We start from the raw sequence: 26210 nt of genomic DNA, 5'->3' as shown, positions 1-26210 counted from the left end.
AGGCATGAATCCATCTTCTATGCAATTGATAACATTTAGCCATTATGAGAGCTAGTTTTGACTGTCGATGTAGATCACTGTGAGGTCTGTCCTGCTACCAAGAAAAGTCAAGCAGAATTTCATAAACACAATTACGGGTTACCTTCTGCATGAAAAATACAATAGTTACATAATGTAGTGAACCAAAAGCAACTTTTAATCAACTGAAATTAAGACTGTGAAGTAAAAGTAGTTGTCAGCCCTGATAAGACAAATCTAAGATGAAAAGCTTTCCAGCTACAACCATCCATTTTCTTTTTTTTCACTTTTTTTGTAAGGCTTTAAGTTTGATTTGAAGAATTTTGGGTGTTATTTCTATGAGATTTAGAAAAAATAAGTGAACAAGGCTGAAGAGATAAAGGCCAGTCAGGGGGGTTTTTTCTGTTTTTTTCATCAACATATTTATCACTTTCTATTTCAGAGAATTTTATGAAAAGTAGGCACCGATGAATAAGTCTTCAGTTTTTCCTGCAGTTCAATAACACTGTTGTCTAGAGTTGAGGTCATTTAGGGTGTCTAACTTCCTTGATCCTTCCTAAGTGACTATTCTCAGTTTTCCTTCCACTTTTTACTTCATATGTAATGATTTTCTTTATTGTTCATATTTGGCATATAAATATCATTAACAGTTTACCTGTCATGTAAAAGAATTCTACAAGTTCCTAAGAAATAACTTTCCTTCTAATAACTGATGAAAGAATCATGTCACACAGAAAACAAGATTGATTTGTGGTGCAGTAAGATTTTGGTCAACTAATCCAGTTTCAGTTCAGAGTGAATCACTTCTCATAGGTCACTAATGATATTAGGAAAGGTACAAAACAGTATGGTTACCTCACTTCTCCTCACCTAAAAATCTGAGCCTTTATTACTGTGTAACAAATCATTATTACTGAATTCTTTTGATGAGTACAAAGCCATTTTTTCATAGAAGAGGGACACAGCTGATAAATTTCATTCCAAAATATTATTAGTACTTTATTATTCCAAAGGGATTTGAACTTCAATTATGAACACATCAACCCCAATACAATCTTGAAAGAATGAAAGGCAAAGTTGCCCTTGGTAAGAATTTAATACAGAATGTAAGTAATGATTTCTAAATTTGGCAGAAGGCTTCCAATTTGGGATATGATGGTACAATTGGTTTATTCAACTATAGTACTCATTATTTGTTTTGCTGACTTCAATAAAAGCCAGTCAACATCAGAAGGGTTGGAACTCAGAATATAAGGGGATTTGAGCAACAACAAATACAGATGATGAAAACTAAATAGATGCAGCAAAATTGAAACTCAGAATGAAAAGAAAAAAAATTAAATATCAAAGGTCACTCAGTCACACAGTTTGGTATGCTATCAACTTTATCATTGCACCACTTTAGAGCATTATTATAATAAAGAAACATCTCATTAGCTTGTAAAATTAACACAAATTTTAACAAATAAATGTAAGGGGAAGCAACCCCAGTATATTTTCACATCACTACATAACAAAGGAAACCACCAATAGTTCCTCAACAGTTCAATTGTATTACAGATTATTTCACTAAAAGAACTATAAATAGAAATTTCTTTTCTTCTTATTAGCTTGTCATTCAGTTGAAAAGAATTTAAATCAACCCTCCTAACCCCTTCACTCAATTCAGATTGGTACTTATTTTATCGATTTCTATTAAATTAAGTTACAGATTTGACTAAGAGATGCAATTTGATACAAGTAAAGTGCGTGTGCATGCACACACACTATAGGCTGCTGCACGAATTTTGTCTCTCAAATTTCATTCACAAAATATTAATCATCCCAAAGTGACAGGAGAAGACAGTTCACTAAGTTGGGATTTACCCAACTTTTCCCTCTTGGCATTTCCATTATTACAATCAATTTGTATCCACAGTTGCTGCTGAATGTTAGTCAAAATACATATTAAAATTGGGAATTATGGAAATATTATTTGCAGAGTTATTGTATAACAAAACAGGTAAGTGGACATTTTTTTGTATTTCAACATTCCTGTTTTGATATATGTATCTATTGGATGGTTTGACAGGAACTGGTGAGCTGGACTACACCAAGATCTACAGCAAGCTTTGACATTGTTTCTGTGGTTGGATGTCCTTCCAGATGCCAATCACTTTACAGAGTATGCTGAATGCTTTTTACATGGTACCAACACCAGCAAGGTCACGAAGTAACCTGCAAGGTGGGGAGTAGTGCATGCATGCATGTGTGTGTGTGTGTGTCTGTGTGGGCGTGTGTGTGTGTGTCTGTGCATACATGTATACATACATACTTTTCTTTTCACAGAGAATAATCAGTTGTAATGGTAAAATATAAGGGAGAAAGAACACCCTAAAAAAATGCCTTTCATTATTTCTTTGGGCTCTTTACATCTTGAGCTCAAATCTTAGCAAGGTCAACTTTGCCTTTCATTATTTGGGGATTAATAAAATAAAACACAGTCGAGTAATGGAGTTGATTATATTGACTAACCCTTTTCCTGCCAAAACTGTTGGCTTTGTGTCTAAATTAGAAAGTTATAATATTGCGATAATAAAATATAGTTCATTCAAGTGCAAAAGTATCAAAGAAGTAATTTAAAAATGACAGTCTCTTAATTATTTCTTGTTGATCCTACTTTCAATAGATATAGCTTTCTAATTTTTGTCCCTCACCTTCTAATTGATTGATGCAATAATTAAAAACACAATGAGCTGCAATAGATAACTGATGCATGAATTAATGTGATGAACAGACTGAAATATATCTAAGAAGTGCAGTAAATCCTATTAGTCAAGTAGCTACTAGTCAATATTAGCAAGAATGAGGGCAGCAAGTTGGCAGAAGTGGCACAGTTTATGACTAAATACTTCACAGTGTTTAATCTTAACTCACAAAGTCAACATAACCAACTTTGCCTTTCATTCCTATGAAGATGATTAAATAAATGCCAATAATTCATTGGGGTTGATTTTTTTTATCACAACTCTTCCTTGAAGACTGGTTGTAGTTGTTTAACCTCAAGATAGCTCTAACTGAGCTGTGTTCTATAGCCCTAATTAACCCTTTAACATTCAGATTACCCTGTCAAATATAATGCTTATTTCTTCACATTGTTTTGTATTAACCATGCATTATCTTGTGGTTTTGAAATTTCAATGATGTGATTGTTTATTTTTAGAATGACATTGTAGGGCAGGTGTGAGAGGTTTGATCTGGCTGGTTTTAACATAAAGCATGTAGAATATTTGGGTTGGATATGGGTCAGTTCAAATACTAAAGGGTTAAAAGAATTTCAATTGTGTACATCCAATGTTTTTATGAATATGTAGTACTACATTATCCATGTTCTTTCTTTAAGATGGTTACAATGCACTTTTGAGGGAGATTTGGTTGTTATTTCTAGCATGTCAAGTGAATATGTAGAGCAGCAATTTCCAACCTATTAGTTATGAAGACAAAACCTCATCTTTTGAAATATGTGACAAAATATAAAATGTTCATGAATAACCCACATTTATGACAAAAACTGAGGAATATTTCCCCAAGAAAAGAACCAAATGCACACTACACTTTTTTTTTTTACTGGTTTTACTTGGATTGCTGTCATGGTATTTCTGGAGAATTATATTTAAATAAATATTTAAAAACAGTCATGGAAGATAACTGATGGGTCACAATGAGAAAAGACTGGAGATTGCTAATGCAGAAACTCCTTTGTTTGGGGTCTTGTATGGCAAAAAAAAAAATATCAAAATTAGGAAAATCGGTAGAACTGCAAAGGACAAATATAAAAAAAAAAACCTAGTGAATGAAAACAATTCTTTGATAGGAGATCAGTTTTTTGCAGCCAGTATATCCAAAGAAATTACTATATTCAATGGCTTCAAGCAACACACTTCAGTTTTGGCCAGTGTTTTCTTGAGCCATCACTTGCCAGTAACTCAAACACTGACTTTATGAGATATAAGCTGATTTTCTGGAACATTATTTATTATTTTAAAGACAAAGTATCTTGTGAGTCATTCATTATGGTTGTTTTCTATAGCTTGTAAGCTGAAGCAACTAGATAGGAATTCATGACCTAAATTTCACTTCTACAAAATGATTTCAGCATATAACTACATTATTCAATCCTATTTTACTCTCTCAAACAGTTTTTCATCTGGTGCATATTTATGCAGAACACGGCATAGATCAGAATACTTAAAATATGCATAATGTAAATAAATCTGGTTATCTAATTGAAAGCCTTAGCTGAAGAGTGCAGACAGAATGAAAACATCTATTTTCCACAGTTAGATTCAAGTGGATTGGGACAGGTTAGCACAGTGGTAACAGCACATATGCTTTTTTGGTTCAAACCTTATTTGTTAACTTGGCATCTTATTACTCTAAGATTTATCTTTTACTTGTTCCAGTCATTTGACTGCAGCAATGTTGGGGTACCACTTTGAAGGATTTTACTGAACCAACCCTAGTACGCTTGTTCTTATTCTATTGATTTCTTTTGTCGAACAATTAAGTTACTGAGGTGTAAACAAACCAACATCAGTTGTCAAGTGGTGGTGACGTGACAAACACAAAGACACACACGTACACAGATGGTTCTGACAAATTTAGCAAAATTGCTTTGCTGCAGATGTCTTATTTTATAAATGGCCACCCTAACTATACAATTAGAGAAGTAATAATTTTTCAGTCAAGTTAATTGAGATAAATAGACACATGCAGTGTATAGTGCTTTGCAGATAGTAGAATTAATCCATTTTTGGGGAAGGGATAGAAAATCAGTAATCTAGAAATTTAACCACTTGTCCATTATATCATTACATATATGTAGGTTATGTCCTGTGACTGTTTTGGGTTATTGGGACATCACTGGAGATTGTCTTTTTGAAACAGATTCAAGAGAATATACTTGCTTTCTCTGGAACCCAAGGAAAGATATGAACTTTACAGATAACACTTAGACAATGCATCTGTTGCTCAAAGCAGTGAACTGTCTATTCAAAATGATGTACACTGGTAAAAAGATTTAAGTATCTTTACCAGGTTCCCAGTGTAGTGCCAGAGGCAGTTGAACTCAAACTATAATTTACTAAACTTCAGTTATATTGCTGGTTACAAAATATAGAAGGAACAGAATTTAGTAGCTAAAATATCAGTACTAAATATGTAAATGTTCAGACTATATCTAATAGTTGTTAGCTGATTCAGAAGAAATTTTTCTTTTACACTGAAAGACAGGAAATGTATGCATATATGCTTTTGTTTGTAGATATAAAATTGTTAACATTACAGAAATCAAAACATCAAATTTGTTGTTTCAGAAAATTTATCCAAATTTACTGGTCTTAGAAAGGGATGATTTTCTGTTTTAGAATTCATTAGTTGAATTTTTGAAGATAAAAAAAACTTTTAGGGTGTGATTTGATGGAATTGTGATAATCTATTTAACACACTCCTTAACACATGCTTAAAAACATTAATAAAAAACCAGTGAAATTTCATCAATTAACTTCTGTAGCTAAAAATTTTGGGGGATGATTAAATTACAATTAACTTTTCAGATCTGATGGTTTGAATACCAATTGCTTCTACAGAGCTACCAATAACAAAGTTCCCAAAACATATTATTGAATAGTTAGTATGAGTAATTGGGACAGAATCATTAATCTTCTCTCAGATCAACTGTAAAGCTTCCCCTTCACTCATAACTTAAAAGTCTTGTGCTAAATTAAGATTAATAATTCATTCATTTATAATTCAGTAATTAAACAGGCTGGAAGTTATCTAATTACTCAATGACATGTCCCGTAGCGTAAACAGTAAAGAATCATCATAAGGTTTCAACTTCTGTTGAATTCATTTCATAAATGTCCTTGATTGAGGCACTGGTTTCAAGGGTTTTAGTTGATTTTATCAACTGAAGTACTTTTTCTGGTACTTCTTTTTTCAAATAAGAACAAAAGAAGGGAAGAAAGAAAGCCAAAATGGACATGGGTAGTGGAATGAGATACCATAAGATAATTTTGTTTGACACATCAATTCTTCTATATACATTACATACACACACAATAAGTATGATAGACAAAATGACCATAGTGCATTGCTAAACACTTTTGAGAATCAATTTAGATGTGTGTGTATACACACACATACTCTATAGACTTCCCTAAACCTTCCATCTACCAAATTTTGCTTTGAGCTTTATTCAGATCAAAGATGAGTGGGGGATACTTGCTTAAGGAGCCATGCAGCAAGATCAAATAAGGAACCAATTGATTATGAAGTGAACTTCTAAATCATACAGCTATGCCTGTGGCCTGTCAATATGATTTTGTTTACTCAATAAAAAAAAAAGAAGGGGAAAAATTGGTACATGGAATCTTAGTTTTATTGCAATAACAATGATATAAAACTTCCAAGAAATCAAGAATTGAAATATTCATTAAGATTGCTTAATTAAGACCTGACCCTAAACATCTATATAGTCATGATACAAGGAATCAACTGTTTAACTTATGGTTTTTTTTTTATACTTTTATGTCATAATATGCTAGATTAAAATACTCAGAGCAATTATATATATTAATGTTAATTAAAGAGATTACAATTTTCATACATTTTCAATCATATCAATAAATAACAACAACTATGATAATAAAGATTAACTAAGCTTAAGCTTTTAACCTTATTTCAGCTGCATGCTAAACTAATCAGCTCAATTACATGAATTTAAACCAAGCTATTCAGTTGAGTTCAGATAACCCCCCACCCCCCAAAAAAAAAAAAACTAATTCGCTAGTACTCAATCTGAGAAGCAGTTACAACAGATATTAGTACACAGGTAGATAAATCTCAACAGAAATTAAATATTAATTGTTGTTTTAAAGTAGCTTATGCCATATGTAAACTAAACACTGTCACATTTCTTGCGATTACAAAATAACATAAGGTTTCTGTAATTTGTTATAAATAATAAACTGGCATTTGTTTCAGGAGGTGGGGTAGTATTGTGCTATTGATCACTTGTACACCATAGCAACCAGGATAAGCTCTAACTTGATGCAACAGACTGAAGACAAATAATTAACAAAGGAATACAACAAAAAAACCGACAAGTTAATTAGGTTTTGAAAACAACGCAGGCTTGGCTTTGTGGTAAGAAGCTTGCTTCCCAACTACATGCTTCTGGGTTCAGTCCCACTGCATGGTGTCTCAGGCAAGTGTCTTCTACTAGAGCCTTGGGCACACAAAAGCCTTGTGAGTGGATTTGGTACTCAGAAACTGAAAGAAGCCTGTCGTATATGTGCATGTGTATATGTGTGTGTATCTTTGTGACTGTGTTTGTCCCCACCACTATGTAACAACTGGTGTTGGTGTGTTTATGCCCTCGTGACTTATCAGTTTGGCAAAAGAGACCGATAGAATAAACCAGGCTTTAAAAAAATAAGTACTGGGGTTAATTCATTCGACTAAAATTCTTTGAGACAGTGCTCCAGCATGGCCACAGTCTAATGACTGAAACAAGTAAAAAATAAAAGAATCTAAACGATGTAGATGTGAGAATCATAGCCCCGCAAGTGGATATGCTGTAAAAAAAAAAGCCCATAAGTTAAACAGTTGATTCCTTGTATCACGACTATGACTATGGTACTTAAATATCACTGACACATCTATGTAATATAGATAAATACAAGGAGTAAGTTCAAATAACCAGTTTAAAAAGTGGGAGCACTATATAACTGACATATGTTTGCAGAAGCGCTAAGAAGGTAATCTGAAAATGCTCTTGTACTGAATACCCGACTCAACTGCAAAAGACAATGAAATGAAATTATAACAAAGATAAGAAAGTATAAAAATTCACAAAGGTTTACAATAGGTTTATTGTGTATAGTGCTCAGGTGCACTACATGTACAGTACATAGAATTAAGTACAAAAGTCAGGAAAGTGAACAGTGTATGAAAAAATCTTTCACTGTGAGACTAAGATAACTTTTACTTGTTTGTCATGCTAGGGAACCACCTTGAAGAAATCCAGCCAAACAAATGGACCCCAGTACTTTTTACAAACCTGGTACTTATTTTGCTGATCTCCTTTGCCAAACTGCTAAGTTGGAGGGACATAAACAAACCAACATCAGTTGTTGAGTGGTGATAGCGGATAAACACAGACACAAAGACACACACATGCACAAACATATATATTATATACAATGGGTGTCTTTCAGTTTCTGTCAACCAAATCCATTCACATGGCTTTGGTTGGCCTGAGGCTATAGTTAAAACACTTGCCCAGAGTGCCATGCAATGAGACTGAACCCAGAACTAGTTTTTAATCTCAGAGCAGAAATGGTGGCATATGAATGTGAGATGGTTTTTGCAACTTTACTCGCAATTAAAACAAAGGCTCGCAATAAACTGGATGTTGCACATAACATGAGGGGTTGCATTATCAAAAACACAGCTTAATACAGACCAAACAAGTTCACCCCTCTCGTTGAAATTTTTTATTTTATCAGTAAAATTTTACCTCATGAAATATTACTTTATACAAGATCTTTTTGCTTTGTTTGTCTTCTCTGATTTTTTTCATTTTGGGGTGGGGGTCCATAGGATGAAAATTTTGAAAAAGTTTGGGAACCAAGGTACTAAAGTATTGCTGCAATATACACCAATAGTTACTGTGCAGAAAAACTTTAAACTTGCAGCATATTATGTGAATACTTGGAAAAGCATAAATAAAATTAATGCAAGAACTTTAAATAGATAAGAATTCAGAGAAATTGCAAAATATTGGTTTCAAACTTTAGCACTCCATTGTGAAGCATGCTGGGTTTCAAGAAGATGGATTCAGGGTAAATTTAGGAAATTGAAAAATACTGTTTGAAATTTCCTAGAAGGGAAAAATATGCTGCCTGTAGAAAAAAACAGCCCTTTTAAGTGATAATAAATGGCTATTTGATTTAGCATTTTTAGATTATGTAACTATTCAGCCAAATGATCTAATTGTAGGACAAGAGAAAAATTGTTTCCTAGCTTAGTAAATGATATCAATGCATTCCAGATGAAATTCAAACTTTTCAGCTAGAAAATGAAAATTTGAACCAGTTTCTGCACTTTAAAGAACTAAGTGACAATAGTAATTTTACAAAATATGTTGAAAATGAAACAAACCCAGATTATTGTATGAGTCATTTTCACAATTTTACTGACAAAGAAGATTCCATACTTGCTTTTATAAACTTATTTGCACTTAGTCAAAAAATAGTTAAGAATAAAAACATAAAAATGCATAGTAACATACAAATGAAACTTATTAACTTGAAACAAAGTCATTATTGAGCCTCTCTCAATTCCAAATATTGTTAACACAATTTCTATTGATCATTATTACTTTGTAAACATTGTTCAAAACGAAGAAAATTTGTCCAGAGTTACATCAAACATTTTGAAATAATAAACATATGTGAGTTAATGCTTTCATCCCCAAAAAACAAAATGAAGTCATGATCGACTGAATCTGAAGAATTTTTTTGCTATTTTTAGTAATTCAAATCCAAACATTAAAATGTTGGTGAAGTCAAAATAGACTCACTAAATGAAGTAACATTTACATTTTCTAAAATTGGTATCAAATTTTGGTACAAGGCCAGCAAGTGCAGGGGTGGGGCAAGTCTATTACATCAACCCAGTGCTCAACTGGTACTTGTTTTATCGACCCCAAAAGGATGGAAGGTTAAAGTTGATCTTCATGGAATTTGAACTCAGAACATAAAGACAGACGAAATGCTGCTAAGCATTTAGCCTGGCATGCTAATGATTCTGCCAGCTCGCCCACTTTACTTTTTTTAATATTAAATCATTATATTAAGTAAAAATATTACATGTATCTATGTATATAATATGCATTCTGTGTTGGTCCCTTAGTTGGGCCATTTGTCACAAAAAAATATATAGCAGAGAGATGGTAGGGAAGAGAGAAAGAGAGAAAGACAGTGAATGAGAAAGAAAATTGAAATATGGGATGCAGGAGGAGGAGTTATAGTGATTGGAGTTGCAGGTGATTGGTGGAGGAGATGGCAACATTCACAGAGAAGGGAAAGAAGGAATGCCAAGGCATAGTGTTGTATATAAAGATCGTAACAAAATAATATCACAGATGACAGAAATGTAATGGTCTTTTTTTGAAAGTTGAATTTTATGATGACCATGTCTTGCAGAAAACAATTACTTATGCTAAGGTGCAGATGTTAAATCACTGGGAGATTTTTGAAAATTTTTTTTTTCTTTTTATTGGAATGTTACATTTCTGCTCTCCGGCTATCTATCTGAGGCTTAATATAGCTATGGTGTGGCCTCACCTGGAATTTGCATCACCAGTCTGGAACCCCTATCTTGCCCAGGATATTAATCGTCTGGAAACCATTCAGCGACGTGCAACTAAGAGAATACCCTCCATCAGGCATTTGCCATATTCTGAACACCTTACTTCCCTGGGCATGGATACATTGAAACTCCAACTTCTGGCAGCTGACTTGGCAGACACCCATAAAATTATTAACCATCTTACTAACAATAACTCTGAGCACCTTTTCAAACTCCACCTGTCTAAAACCCATGGACATGTTTACAAAGTCAGAAAGCAGCACAGCTCCCATGACTTTCGGAAATATTTTTTCACTCTAAGAGTTGCGGAAGTATGGAGCAAACTGCCAGCATCAGTTGTTAGTTGTCAGAGCACTGCATCCTTCAATATTTGTCAACACTACACCTGATTTTCTCCCCTCCATACACACGCAAGCATGTATCTGACTCATACACTGTTCACTTCCCAGACATTTGTACATTACTGCATATGCTTTATACGCACTTTTGACAAGTTGTGGTGCACCTAAGCACTGGATACAATAATTTCATTATTATTATTATTATATTTTACTTGTTTTAGTCATTAGACTGTGGCCATGCTGGGGCACTGCCTTGAAGAGTTTTTAGTCAAATAAATTGACTCCTGTGCTTTTTTGGAAGCTTGGAACTTATTCTATTGGTCTCTTTTGCAAAACCAGTATGTTACAGGGATGTAAACAAACCAACACCGGTTGTCAAGTGGTGGGGTGGGGAACAAACAAAGACACACACAGATATATTTACAATGGGCTTCCTTCAGTTTTCGTCTACCAAATCCACTCTCAAGGCTTTGGTTGGCCTGAGGGTATAGCAGAAAACAATTGGCCAAGTGCCACACAATGGGACTGAACCTGAAACCATGTGGTTGGAAAGCAAACTTCTTATCACAAAGCCATGGCTGTGCCCTATATACAGCTTATCTATAATGTTATTCTACTACCATTTATATATGTAATACTAAAACTATATTAAAATTTGAAGCTAAAATCTATTATACACACAACATTAACATTACTTCTAAAACAACTGACTGAAAACTTATGGAATGAAATTGAAGAAATTATCTATTATGTGATATTAAATACAATTTCAAAAGAAATGATGTATTCCATAGTTCTCTATAAACTTCCAACAATCAAAATAACCATGGTTTCAAAATATCGATGGAAGCTCCAAAAGTGCTGAAGGCGGTGAGCTGGCAGACACGTTAGCGTGCCAGGCGAAATGCTTAGTGGTATTTCGTCTGTCGTTATGTTCTGAGTTCAAATTCCGCCGAGGTCGACTTTGCCTTTCATCCTTTCAGGGTCGATAAATAAAGTACCAGTTTCGCACTGGGGTCGATGTAATCGACTTAATCCCTTTGTCTGTCCTTGTTTGTCCCCTCTATGTTTAGCCCTTTGTGGGCAATAAAGAAATCTATTTCATACAAGAATTAATCAGTGCTACAAGAACTGTATATTATATCTGAGTTTCTAATTGAAAAAAAGTGTCACTTGAAATAATGTAAAAACCAGTATGTTACAGGGTTGCAAATAAACCAACACCGGTTGTCAAGTGGTGGGGTGGGGAACAAACACAGACACAAAGACACACACACATAGATATATTTACTGACAGAAATGGTCAGAATACTGTAATGGATTTGATCTGGCTCTCTACTAATTCTGCTAACTACCACCCATCAGTATAATAATGGTTTCAAATTTTGGCACAAGGCCACTAGGTTTTTAGTGGGGAGATATTAGTTAATTTCACTGATTCCAGTACTTGATTGAGATTTTACTTTATTGACCTGTAAAAGGATGAAAGGCAAAGTTTACTTCGGTGGAGTGGAGGCGCAATGGCCCTGTGGTTAGGGCAGCGGACTCGCGGTCATAGGATCGCGGTTTCGATTCCCAAACTGGGCGTTGTGAGTGTTTATTGAGCGAAAACACCTAAAGCTCCACGAGGCTACGGCAGGGGATGATGGTGATCCCTGCTGTACTCTTTCACCACAACTTTCTCTCACTCTTACTTCCTGTTTCTGTTGTACCTGTATTTCAAAGGGCCGGCCTTGTCACTCTCTGTGTCACGCTGAATATCCCCGAGAACTACGTTAAGGGTACACGTGTCTGTGGAGTGCTCAGCCACTTACACGTTAATTTCACGAGCAGGCTGTTCTGTTGATTCGGATCAACCGGAACCCTCGTCGTCGTAACCGACGGAATGCTTCCACTTCGGTGGAATTTGAACTTGGAACCTAAAGAGCCTGAAGCAAAACCACTAAGCATTTTGCCTGACATGTTAACAATTCTACCAGCTCACAACCCATCAATATAACAATAATAATTTCTAACATTGGTAGAAGATCACACATTTTGGAGACATGTACAGTTGATTAGATTAACTGTAGTACTTAATAAATACTTATTTTACCAAAGGTTGATCTCAATTGAATTTTGATTGAGTAGATAAAAAAACTCAAAGGAGCATTCTGCATACTAAATACACATACAGTAGGGGGTGTACTATAGTGAGATGAAAAAATTCAATTAATCAAGATTATCCATGCAATTAGTAGACAAAAGTCTTCCTAAAGGTGCTAAAATATAAAAAAAACAAAAAAAAAACATGGGAAATAACTCTAATAATTTCACCTAATCACAATTTTGGGAAATTTAAGATAGTGCAGATGGGAGTGGATCTTGTCTTTAGAATCAATTGGTGAAAGCAATGGACAGAGCTCATCCTTTTCTATCAATATATAGTGATCACATCAGTGCTTTGTCACCCAAGCTGAATGTGCTTCACTGAGGAGATCTAATAAGATCGAAAGAAGAAAGAAAAATATTATATAAGAATGACAGGGAAAATAGATGATAAAAAGTGAGCAAACAAGTGATTCAAATAAATGATTAAGATAACCAACCATGAAAAAATGCCATAAAACTCAAGGAGAGAAAAGAGAAAAATCTATTTAAGTATGTGACAACTAAAAGTAGGATCAGATTGAAAGAGGACAATGAAGGTGGTAAAGTAATTAAACCCATAAGAGTACAGAAAAAATGAGCAAATATTACATCATATTAAACTACATTTAATACTGATGCAACACTTAGACTGGTTTAAAACAAACATCATGTAGTAGTTGATAATATGCTTGCCATTTATGCAGTTAAGTAAGGAAATGTTAATTAATGTTTTGCTTGATTTGAATAATAAACATGTAAAGCCTAAACAATCATAATGGCAATGAAAGTAGACAAAAATCTCAACATACAGAGAAAAGAGAAATATAAAAACATTCCTAACACTAAAAACAATCATATTTGCTCAAGTCAGAATCTTATTTAAACATCAATTAGAAATAGCTATCATCTCCATTAATAACTGTTGTACATTTATGTTTAGAATAACAATATTTATAACTTTGGTGTAAGCAAATCACTAATGTAATACATGGTGATAAATAATGGCCACTCACATCAATTTTGACATATGAGTGTTTGAAGGAAAGGATTTAGAAAACAAAAGAAGTCTAAAAATAAAAGAAGCTGCATCTATTTGTAATGGATGCATAAATGTAATCTGAGTCCAGGTATAGATTTTGCTATGAAATTACAATGGAGAAACTGATGATTTTGATTTTGCCTGGGATTGGACAAATGTGTCTGTTGACTGCAGGATATAATTCTATTACTTCAACTCAAATAGTTTTCATGCATCAGACACATTTTATGCCATGCAGATCAATCTAGGCAATAACTTTCCCAGAATGTCAAATTATGCTGTAGAGATCTTAGTGACTATTTCAATTTATCCTTATACTTAAGGATGGATCTTTCTTTACCACAGTATCCTTCTACTCGTTGGCCATATGAAAGAATTTTCATAATGTGATCATTTTTGAACAACATGTCCTACTCATCTGCACTGAATTCTCAGCAGGATGCTTTTGACAAACAAAATACAGTTAGTTTCCTGAAAGCTCCTCAGAAAAACTACTGTAAACAGTGACAATAAAAATAAATTAGCTGTATGGCTAAAAAATTAAAACTGTATCTAAAGAGAATAAAAACACTTGTGTGAACTTTGATATGGGCATGTTCTGATGAGTAATGTCTATACACATTCTCACCCTCATTCAATAACAAACAATTTCTAGTACAGGAACAAAGACTTAAACTTAATTATTAATCACTGCAGTGAACAATCCCACATTTGTGAGTTTTGCAAGGCTCACAAAATGAACAAAAACCTCTTTGATGTTGCAAAGAGAAAGGTCAAGGTTGATCTAGTCAATACTTTCATTGAATTTCTGGAGATATTAACAGGAATACAAGGGAATGAGCTGGCAGAATCATTAGCAAGTTGGGTAAAATGCTTAGCAGCATTTTGTCCATCTTTATATTCTGTTGTTTTCATGGTATCTCCATCCTACTTATTCAAATAATACTCAATAACTGGCATTGCAGTATCATTGTAAAGCAAAGGGGGTGCTTCAGAGAGAAGAAATTATAGAAGCATCAATCTGTTGGATGTCTCTCTTTGTGACTATGAAAGTCAGAGAGAGTCAGAGCACAACTGATCAAATAGTTATTCTAGATAAGATGCAATTTGGCTTTGTACCTGGAAGAAGTACCACAGATATAATCTTTGTAGTAAGACAACTGCAAGAGAAATATTTGACAAAGTGTAAACCACTGTATCTAACATTCATTGACTTGAAGAATGCTTTTGATAGAGTACTACAATCAGTAATCTGGTGGTCACTAAGGGAACCAGGTGTAGATGAGTAGTTTGTGAGGGTTGTTCATGCTATGTACAAAGGTGAAGTAAGTTATAAGGTGAGAGTCAATAATGGGTTCAGCAACGAATTTAATGTATGTGTGATGTGGGATGGGGCATCAAGGTAGAGTCCTCAGCCCTCTCTTACTCATCATAGTCTTACAGGCCATCACAGAGGAGTTTAAGACTATCTGTTAAAGGGAACTCCTATATGTCATTGATTTAATTCATATAATTAAATCTATACTGGAATTAGAGACAAAATTTCAAGCATGGAAACAAAACCTTGAATTGAAAGGCATTAAGGTAAACTTAGCAAAAACTTATGAGTTAATAAGTAGGAAAGAAGATGGAATCTTGAACAAGGCTATTCCCATCAAGAAATTGGCCATGTTTAAATTGCAGAAAAGGAGTAGCTACAAACTCTATATGCTGTACTCAGTGTAAGTTATGGACATCCAAGAGATATAGTGGGATCACAGGTATACTAACAGAGAAGGCATATTCTGCATGTGGCAGATACACTGGAGTAATATGCACCAAAAGCACTTTCTCAAATGCTTAGTTGGTTCAATGGAAGTAGTCAATCATTTCTGTAACATAGGTGATATTAGCAAGGGAGGTGGTTGTTCTTAAACCATAGAAACCAATATAAGAACAGGTTGTAGAAAATTCAGGGAGTTACTACCTCTGCTGGCAATGAAGGTATTTTTTTTTTGTCAGTGTGAAGGGTAGATTGTATGATACTTATGTTAGAACTGCTATGCTGTATTGTAATGAATGCAAAATACTTGTAATGGTTAGAAAGAAAGGAGGCAAATGTGCCCTGTAAGATTGTTAGTATGTATATCCTTTTCTACTCTAAGCACAAGGCACGGAATTTATCGGGAGGGGGCCAGTTGATTAGATCAACCCCAGTACACAACTGGTACTTAATTTATCAACCCCGAAAGGATGAAAGGCAAAGTTGATCTCAGAGGAATTTGAACTCAGAATGTAAAGGCAGATGAAATACCGCTAAGCATTTCGCCTGGCCTGCTAACATTTCTGCCAGCTCACCACCCTATAGATTGTGTATATTTATTTCTTTATTGCCTACAGGAGGCTAAACATAGAGGGGACAAACAAAGGGATTAAATCAATTACATCAACCCCAGTTTGTAACTGGTACTTATTTAACTGACCCTGAAAAGTTGAAAGACAAGGTTGACCTCGGCAGAATTTGAACTCAGAACGTAATGGCAGACAAAATACTGCAAAGCAATTCGCTCTGCGTGCTAATGTTTCTGCCAACTCGCTGCCTTGTGCATATTGTTAATAACATGACATTGAACATGACAGTCAGGCAAATCAACAGAAAAAGGACAGGTTTTTTTTTTATACATATATAAAATGATGTTGATTGTTTTTTTTTAAATATGGTTGGTCAAAAATTGTAGCTAATTTCATATAACCAAACAAATTATGATAATCAGAGCATAAGTGCAATCATGGCTGTGTGGAAAGAAGTTTGCTTTCCAGCCACATGGTTCCAGGTTCAGCCCCACAACATGGCACTTTAGGCAAGTGTCTTCTACTATGGCTCTGGGGCAACATAATCTTGTGAGTGGATTTGAGAGACAGAAACTGAATGAAACTCGTCATGTGTGTCTGTGTGCATGCACACACCTATGAGTGTGTGTGTGTCTCTGTGTTTGGTCTCCACCACCACTTGATAACCAGTCTCGGTTTGTTTATGTCCCTATAACTTGACGGTTCAGCAAAAGCTGATAGAATAAGCAGCAAGCTTTAAAAATAAATATTGGGGTTGATTGGTTCGACGAAAACTCTTCAAGGTGGTACCCTAGCATGGCAGCTGTCTAATGGCTGAAACAAGTAAAAGATGAGAGATAATGGATGTGGGTTGCAGGTAGTTCATGTTTCAGAATCTCTTTGTTGAGGAGTCTAGCTGTAAAAACAAAATGTTGATAGTTGAAGGACTCAATGCTTCATTACATCCATTCCTCTTCTTGGCTTGCTGTCTTGATGAAGGGGCTTATATCAAAGCTTGATTGATTCACAGTTAACAACCTTGACTGGTCAGTTTCATGTTGCTGTCATCAACTGATTTAATGAGCACTTGAAAAACTTTGGCAGTTACCTATTTGCTGACCCTCTGTCATTTTAATGTGTCCAGTTGTTTGTCCTAGATTTCCTGACTGGAAATAACAAGTCCCAGTTTTAAATTTAGCTACACACACTCACACACTTCACCAATAAATTGATGCATTAAAAAATATTCCTTGTGGCATTTATTGCACACAGGTTGCATTGTCACTTTCTTGTCACTCATACCATCAGAAATGCAATAAGCATACGATTGGTTCATTGAATGTCTATAACCAATGACACTGTTCATAAAATTCATAAAAGTAACATAAATATAAATAACCTATTTATATTTAATTTACTATCTAACTAAATAGTTATGTTCTGGACAGTCTTTTCATAAAACCAAAAGCTACTGTTTTTTCTGCTCTTCACACACACACACACACACACATATATATTTAGAAACATATGTCTGTGGCCAAATGTTTAAACATTAAGAGCTAAGCAAAAATAGACCAAATAAAGTATTCTGTTACATTGCTGAAGTTACTTTCAAAGTATACAAGTTCCTAAACTTATCAGGAGTAGTATTGTTCTACTAACTAGGGCACTTGAAAACTCACTATATTTCACCACAAATTAGCAGAATAAGAAATTATATCCTTAAATTATTATATCCTACATTACATTAATGAGTTATCAGGATTGCTAATTTATTGCTAAATTATAGGCGATAATAACATTCAGTGTGCTGTTGAAAAAAACTGAATGTACACCCATAAATTTCTTCTATTGAAAAGAAGAATCATGTTTACACTTCTCAAATTACCAAATTTTCATATTATGTAATAAATTCAATCAAGCATTCAGATTATAAAATGCTTCCTCAAAAATAATTAAATAAATACTGAACTGATAGCAATTTTAGTCTTCATCATCATCATTTAACGTCCTTGTTCCATGCTAGCACTATTAAACATATTTACTGAAACACGACTTCTCAAAATTGTACTAAAGGTCTGCACAAATTATTTAGATTGACTAAAAAGCATTTTAGCACATTTTATGATAGAAGTGCACTAAGCCATAAATACTTTTTTATCGAATATATACTGGATGTACAAATTTATAATCCAATCTTTGCCATCACTGAAAATCTGATGAAAAATTCAATGAATTGCAGTACAATTTACACAAGACATGGCTTAACCCTTTAGTATTTAAACCGGCCATATCTGGCCAAAATAGTTAATCTGTTTTATGTTCAAACTGACCAGATCCAGGCTCTCACATCTACCCTACAATGTTATTCTACATTAAGTAATTACACCATCAAGATCTTGAAGATATGAGATAATGCATGATTAATTCAAATCAATGTGAATCAATAAGCATTATGTTTGATAGAATAATCTGAACACTAAAGGGTTAAGTGTTAGTGCTATAAAATCTTATGAACAAAATGGATAACTGAAAACAATCACAGAATTACAATAGTAGTAATTAAAAGATTTTTTTATTTGTGGTACATTGAATTAAAACATATATGATAAGTGTCTTAGGATAAAATATTAATTCTACTTGGGTCTAACATCATCACCAGTTTAATATTTTGCTTTTCTACTGCTATTAGCAAAGAGTAAAACACCTCATCCAAAACATCATACAAATGTCTACATTTTATCAAACATAACTGATGAGGAAATAAAACTATAAAATGTTTTAACGGTTTAATTTTGCCATGTATTAAACATTTCTAAAGAGGTGTATCTAGCCCTTAACTCATTATTGAAACATTTTAAAGGTGTTTTTGTAGGGTGGATTGGATGTTTTTTCTTACAGTGCTGATGGTATTGGGTTTCATTTTTTGACTATTCTTAGATATTCAGTTTCTACCAGAGGTAAAAAGAGTCAAATCTTTTCTTTAAAATGAAATTTAGGAATGATTCTGTTTTATGAGACACAGTGTTTAAACATTGGTGCAGTATTTGTAAATACACCTTTTGATGGAACAAGGAGATATATTTATACAAAAAAAAAGGGAAAAAAGAAAAAAAAAGGATGTGCATCATTCCCTTTCCTCAAAACAGTCAGTAATGTTAGTGAAGTTAAGCAGATAAATACTAGGAACTGGAGACATTTTATAGGCTAAACACTCATCATTCCTGTATTCACATTAAGTAATTTTCTGGAAAAGTTATAACAAGAAACTGTTTTCTGATGAAAACTAGTAAATATATAAAATAAACAAAATAGACTACTTTACATGAAAAATATTAGCTATTTAAATAAAATATTTAGACCACAAAGCATTGTTCCATTATATCATATAGGAAAAATAAATATAAAATAAAAGAATGTATTCATCATCATTTAACGTCCATTGTCCATGCTGGCATGGGTTGGACGGTTTGACCAGGACTGGTAAGCTGATTTGGCATGGTTTTCTATGGCTAGATGCCCTTCCTAACACCATCCACTCTGAGAGTGTAATGAGTGCTTTTACATGCCACAAGCATGGGTGCTATTTGCATGACACCAGTATCTGTCACAACTACAATTTTGCTTGGCTTGATGGGTCTTCTTCTCAAGCATGACATAATGCCAAAGTTCTCAGTCATTGCCTCCATGAGGCCCAACACTTGAAAGGAAAATAATAAAAAGAAAAGCCCAGTTCACGTTTTCATTGTAACCTAAATTACCAACTGTGTCAAATACTTACAATCATTATCAATATGAATTTCAAGGTAATAATAATATATATTCAATTCATTTAAGCTAAACTGTTTCAGAGATGCTGAGGAATTCTTTAAGTTTCAATGCATTAAAACGGATATATTGTTTACAATTTCAAATAAAAGGCATCAATCAGTTGCATAGCACATCAATTTAAATATTTTTTTTTATGTACATGTATCTATAGTTTAGTAGAGCATTCTGAACAATAGCTTCTTTAAGAAATAGCATTAACAAATTAATTCTAAACGCTAGCAACAAGTAGTAGAGTTAATGCTTTCTGTCTGCAAGGGAGAGAGAGAGAGAGAGAGAGAGAGAGAGAGAGAGATTGGGACATGGGAAAGAAGACACATAGGTTAAATTATGTCCACTAAATATTGATCAAAACCTGCTGGTACAATTCTCAACTCAAGTAGCTAAGAAGAAAAGGAGATCAATTCATATGTCCATAGTAACTGTTCTCACATGTCTCGTTATTCATTATTTTTACCTTAAAATAATGCAATCATCCAGAAACTTAGAAATCCACACAATGTGTCATTGATAATAATAAAAGGACCTAATGGTAAACAGGGTACATTATCTACCATACATGATGTAGTGAGCCAAGAAATTTTGATAAATTAAAACTGCACCTTTAGGAATGAAAGCAATCATTTTCTAAATAACTAATTCTGATTGTGTGTGTGTGGTGTTATCAGTTTCAGTCATTAGACTGTGGCCATGCTGGAGCACTGCCTTGAAGAACTTTAAGCCAAATAAATTGACTCTAGAACTCTTTTTTTTTCAAAGCCTGGTACTTATTCTATCAGTCTCCGGTTGTCAAGTGGTATTGGGGGACAAGCACTGATGCACACACACACACACACATGATGGGCTTCTTTCAGTTTCCATCTCTCAAATCCACTCATAAGGCTTTGGTTGGCCTCAGGTTATAGTAGAAGACACTGGCCTAAGGTGCCATGCAGTGTGACTGAACCCAGAATCATGTGGTTGGGAAGCAAGCTTCTTAGCACACAGCTACGCCTGCACCTAGAGGGAAGCAATACTGAATTTTTGTTAAAAGCTAATAAAGAAATGTTGGAGATGAACTTGTCAGGTGATTTGATCTGAGACTGTGCTGAAACTAAAATGAATGCAATGTGAAAGACCCGTTAGTCATACAAAAATATACAAAGACTGTTAACTTTACTTAGAATGTAATACAGAATGTAGGAGAGAATATTTGACTTTTTAGTAGTACTTAGTATATATTTCAATGTTGTTAGAGATCACTGATGATTAGAAAAGTATATAGAATTTTTGTGAATGAACAGAATGGAGTTATAAATTATTTGGAAAAGAATACTTTAGGAATGTATATGAGTAAGTAGTATAAAGAATATTTGAAATGTACTGATTAATTTTATACAGACAAATGTTTAATAAACGGAACAGATTAACAGAATACTTTACACTGTAAAAGTCCTAACTTCATTCAGGATAGTATATAAGTAATAATTCTTACCCAGAATATTTACCATCAAATTTTAAAATGAAAATGTTTAAAAAAAAAAATTAGAATTTTGACAAAGTAATGAAAATAATCAAGTAAAAACTTAATATCTGATCAAGTTAGACAAATATAATATACAAGAACATAAATAACTGCAAAAATATTTTATTAACCCAGTAAAATGTTACTACTGAATATCATTGAACAGGATTAGCAAAAGTTATAATTTTTCTACTTTAGCATGATTACAAAGTTGTTGTTTTTCTTTTAACATTTAACTTAGTCCAAATCCTGTAAGACTTAGCTTTTTGTCTAGCCAAGTTCAATATAAGTACCATATATTGCCTAAGGAATGTTTCAATAGACTGTACAAACATGTGGTTTTGTGCCAATGTAAGAAATCATCATTATCACCATCATCATCTCATCATTATTAGTTACACTGAACAAACAATAGTGGCAATAGTCTTTTCACATGTATCTACTCTGAACTTTAGGAATCAAACTGAGTGAGGTTAATTTAATTAATGTCCATTTAAATTTTCAAAGAAAGCCTTAGAATTAAGGCATGTCACAAGGTTATATAGTACTGGGAAGAAGAGTTAGTTATGGTTTTACTACAGGGTCTACTGAGTACGGGACACAATTCATGATAACATAGAATGATAGTGAAGTAAAAGTTTTCTTGTTAAACAGCTGTGCCATATGTAGGAGTACTACACTGAGTTATGGTGGACATATGCCTTGTATAACATTAATAGCTATTCAGGCTACAAATGTTTGCTTGTAATATCTGTCTCTAAATTAGAGACTCTCTAATTAGTCCATGGTCTATTTTCTGCCAACCCATTTCTCACATCACATCTAACCCATTAAATTTATCAGTAAAATTATAGATACAACTGTGAAAAACTTGCTAATAATAAATACATTTATCTACATCTTATTGATGTCAAGGAAGATGATAAAAAGCTATGCTGTTCATGCCATTCTTTAGCAATAAATCACAAGCATGGACTTTGCTCACCAAAATAAATCACTATTCAAAAGTGCTCACACGTAGAATCCATATAATTTCAACTCATGTCCAAGTTCTAAAACTGAAAAGTTGTTTTTCGAAATAGTTTAGTTAAAATCCAAATCAATTTTAAATGAACAATTAAGTTTTTGAACACTGGTTTTTATTTGATATACATTAAATTTATTTTGGTGATTATATACCCAAATATCTTTCAGTTCAAAGAGGCAACTGACTAAAATAAAGTAGCTATACATCTAAAGATATATGTATATAAAGCTAGATATTCATACAGAATTTGATTCCAGATGAATCAAATTGTCCTCTAATTGTGGGTGTGTAAAATCTTCTCAGTGAAAATTACTCATCTTAGCAATATAAATTGTACAAATATAATCAATAAATTAGAAAAATGTTTTCAAAGTTTGTTGTCATAATTTGTGAGTGAGACACAGAGCTTGTTTGGGTTTTTTACTCTTACCTAACTTTGAAATCTTTTATAATAAATAGTAAGTTTTCTCAAAGCAGTGTTTTATTTGTTTCTTTTTTCCTCATAAATGAACAGTAAATGTGTGTGTGCGTATATATATATATATATATATATATATTATTATATATATATATATATACTCTTTTTTACTCTTTTACTTGTTTCAGTCATTTGACTGCGGCCATGCTGGAGCACCGCCTTTAATCGAGCAACTCGACCCCGGGACTTATTCTTTTGTAAGCCCAGTACTTATTCTATCGGTCTCTTTTGCCGAACCGCTAAGTAACGGAGACATAAACACACCAGCATCGGTTGTGAAGCAATGCTAGGGGGACAAACACAGACACACACACATATATATATATACATATACATATATACGACGGGCTTCTTTTCGGTTTCCGTCTACCAAATCCACTCACAAGGCTTTGGTCGGCCCGAGGCTATAGTAGAAGACACTTGCCCAAGGTGCCACTACTGAACCCAGAACCATGTGGTTGGTAAACAAGCTACTTACCACACACCCACTCCTGCGCCTATATATATATATATATTAAGCATAATATTTTAAAATCTTTACTCTACTTTTCTTTATGCTAACATAATTTCAAGAGGAACAAACTAGTTTAATTCGGAAATTAGTCCAATATATACAAATACTATCTATTTGATGTTTGTAATTGGGTGGGCTACGATTTCTCCCCAACAACTAAGCTTCAAAAATTTTACAGACAGATAGATCGCAAATCCTAAATAACAATGTAGGACAGAGTAAAGAGACCATGGATATTACCTTTTTTTTAAGACATAAAAAAAAAAGAAAGAAACCTGTCTAGCGACTTCAAGAATGGTGATGACTGGGCGTGAAAATAATGCAATTTATCATATAGACTTCAGCATGAAAGTTCTCTGAAGGTGTGTCTCACACAAGAGCACAAACTATATGTAAGTGTGTTGATACAAGAAAAAATTGTGCTAAAAAGAAGAAAAGAGTGTACCCAATACAAGATGTAGAGTTTTATTAAATTTATTGGAAACTGAAAATTTCCTAAACCGATACTCCGAGTTTCACGTTTCTGAAAACCGCAACAGCTTGTTTGTGAATACACGAATAATCTGAACGAAATAGCTTTTCATTTAAAGATGAGACACTGGGACCAAGTTAAACAGAAACTCAGGGGAAATTCAAATCAAGACAATCGCACAATGACAATAAAATGTGTAAAACAATCAAAGTTTGGGCCGAGTTATGACAAAAACGATTTTACATTTAACTGAAGGATAACTCAATACTTTTTGTAGAGTACATATTTCAGCCTGCTTGGCCTTCACATATGCGCAGGCGTGCATGTGTATGTGATAAAACTGTAAATACATGTACGAATGCAAAAAAAAAAAAAAAAATTCAGTCAGGTATCTAAATAACAGTTGTTTGTATAGTCCCAAGTCAGCCTTGTATGAGCACAACTGTGATCAAAGAAGTAACAGCCGTGTCCATTCCGTTTCGTCCACTCTTTTTTTTTTCTTTCTTTCAAACATAATATAATTAAGATTATATATTATCCAGTGTCATTCACTTTTTTAAATATGGTTGTGAGGGACTTAAGGGATATTTGGCTGCTATTTCTAAAAGGTCGAATGACAGCGAAGCAACTACGTTGAAGACATGAACAATCGGATTCATGTTGCCTGCTGGGTCGCCTCAGATCAACCCCGATCGAAGTGACCTATAATAAAAGGCGTTTCAGCTTCAAGTATTCTGTCATTTTCTCTGTGATATAGTAACTAACTATCTATGACTGTCATTCAATGTATTATTTCATTTTTAAGACAGTAAGGTGTGATCTGAAGATTTGGCTGCTATTATTAGCAGGCCGAGCACCCACGTAAAAGATCCATTGTTGACTTGTTTTAATGTAAGGAATTGCTGCCACATTAGATATCTAGGGATATGTGCAATGATTACATTCAGGGGTTAAATTTAAGTTATCAACACTTTCAAATAAATATATTACATATATTGAAACACTCAATAACTTTAAACATTAACTCAAAATCTGAAAACAAAAATTAAATTATATTTAACGTAACAGCTGGTATGTTACCTTTTTTTTTAACTTTCAAAAAGGACATATTTAAAAAAAGGTGGTGAAAATAAAGAAAATATAATAAGTGCATTTGTATCTTTTTTTCCTAGACACAATGTACACATATCTACATAGAGTGCAGATTTCAAATCGAAACAGAATATTCCACAATAACTATTCAGATGAAGTGGCCAACACATGTAAAAGTTTGTAGCTTATTTAAACATTTTTCTTTCATGTTTACATTAGAAAAATGTTTTGCAAAATGTATAAACATTGATAAAAAAATTATTTTAATTTAGAATAAGCTAGGGAGTAGAAGTAGTCGATCGATTTCAATATACTAGCAGTATTACAGGTACTTATTTTATCGATCTCGGTGCATTGAAAGGAAAACTTCAATGGGATTTGAAATTAGGAGGGGCGAAACTAAATTTCTGGCATGGTTCCTCCTTATCCCAAACATTAAAATACACTTTTCTTCTCAGTACACAAACTTATGAAAGTTTTGTGAACTTTTATTAGTAAAATCTGGTCTGGGACACTTGGGCCCCTGGTTACCACCACCGCCCTATGACATTACAAAGTAAAAACTACTTTTTAAATAAAAGAAAGAAAACTTTGCTTATTTACAAAGTGTTTCTAATTAGAAAATCGTGATTGATTAAAAGGACCTGGGGTAGCCATATAATTCTGTTGACAAGAAAAATACAGACGCGACCAAAAACTTTGTGACGAGTAACACGTCATTTCTCAAAAAAGGTAAACACGCAACTTTTCAAGCATTAGAAACATTAAAAAAAATGTATACATATATATATAACTACTCACCCTTCGGACTCTCCGGGCTAAACATTTCATCGTCTTTAGAAGGTACAGACATTTTTAAATTTTGAAAAAGAAATTAATTTTAAATATTTTTGAATGATTTTTCTTCTTTTTTTGTGCTTAATGTTATTTTCTTCCTGTCCGGACACTATGAAAGTTTATTCTACGTCTGCGGTAATTTTCGTCTGCGATGGCGGCCAGGTGAAAGCCAACACACACATGCAACTTGGTGAACAGGGG

General features: G+C 33.6%; 1 protein-coding gene across 2 annotated transcripts in view; it reads right to left on the bottom strand.

The window, feature by feature from the left end:
* Positions 1-26172, bottom strand: part of LOC115209283 (tumor protein D52) — a 149542-nt gene extending 123370 nt beyond the window's left edge. For both annotated transcript variants that reach the window (XM_036501099.1, XM_036501102.1), the window contains exon 1: positions 25974-26172. In XM_036501099.1, coding sequence (XP_036356992.1) covers positions 25974-26025 — 52 coding nt within the window. In that variant the 5' untranslated portion in view covers positions 26026-26172. The remainder of the gene's footprint in view (positions 1-25973) is intronic.
* Positions 26173-26210: the final 38 nt, after the last annotated feature.

The sequence above is a fragment of the Octopus sinensis genome, linkage group LG3 (assembly GCF_006345805.1).
Source record: "Octopus sinensis linkage group LG3, ASM634580v1, whole genome shotgun sequence".
Lineage (NCBI taxonomy): Eukaryota > Metazoa > Mollusca > Cephalopoda > Octopoda > Octopodidae > Octopus > Octopus sinensis.
This window is presented reverse-complemented; position numbering and strand designations above follow the sequence as displayed.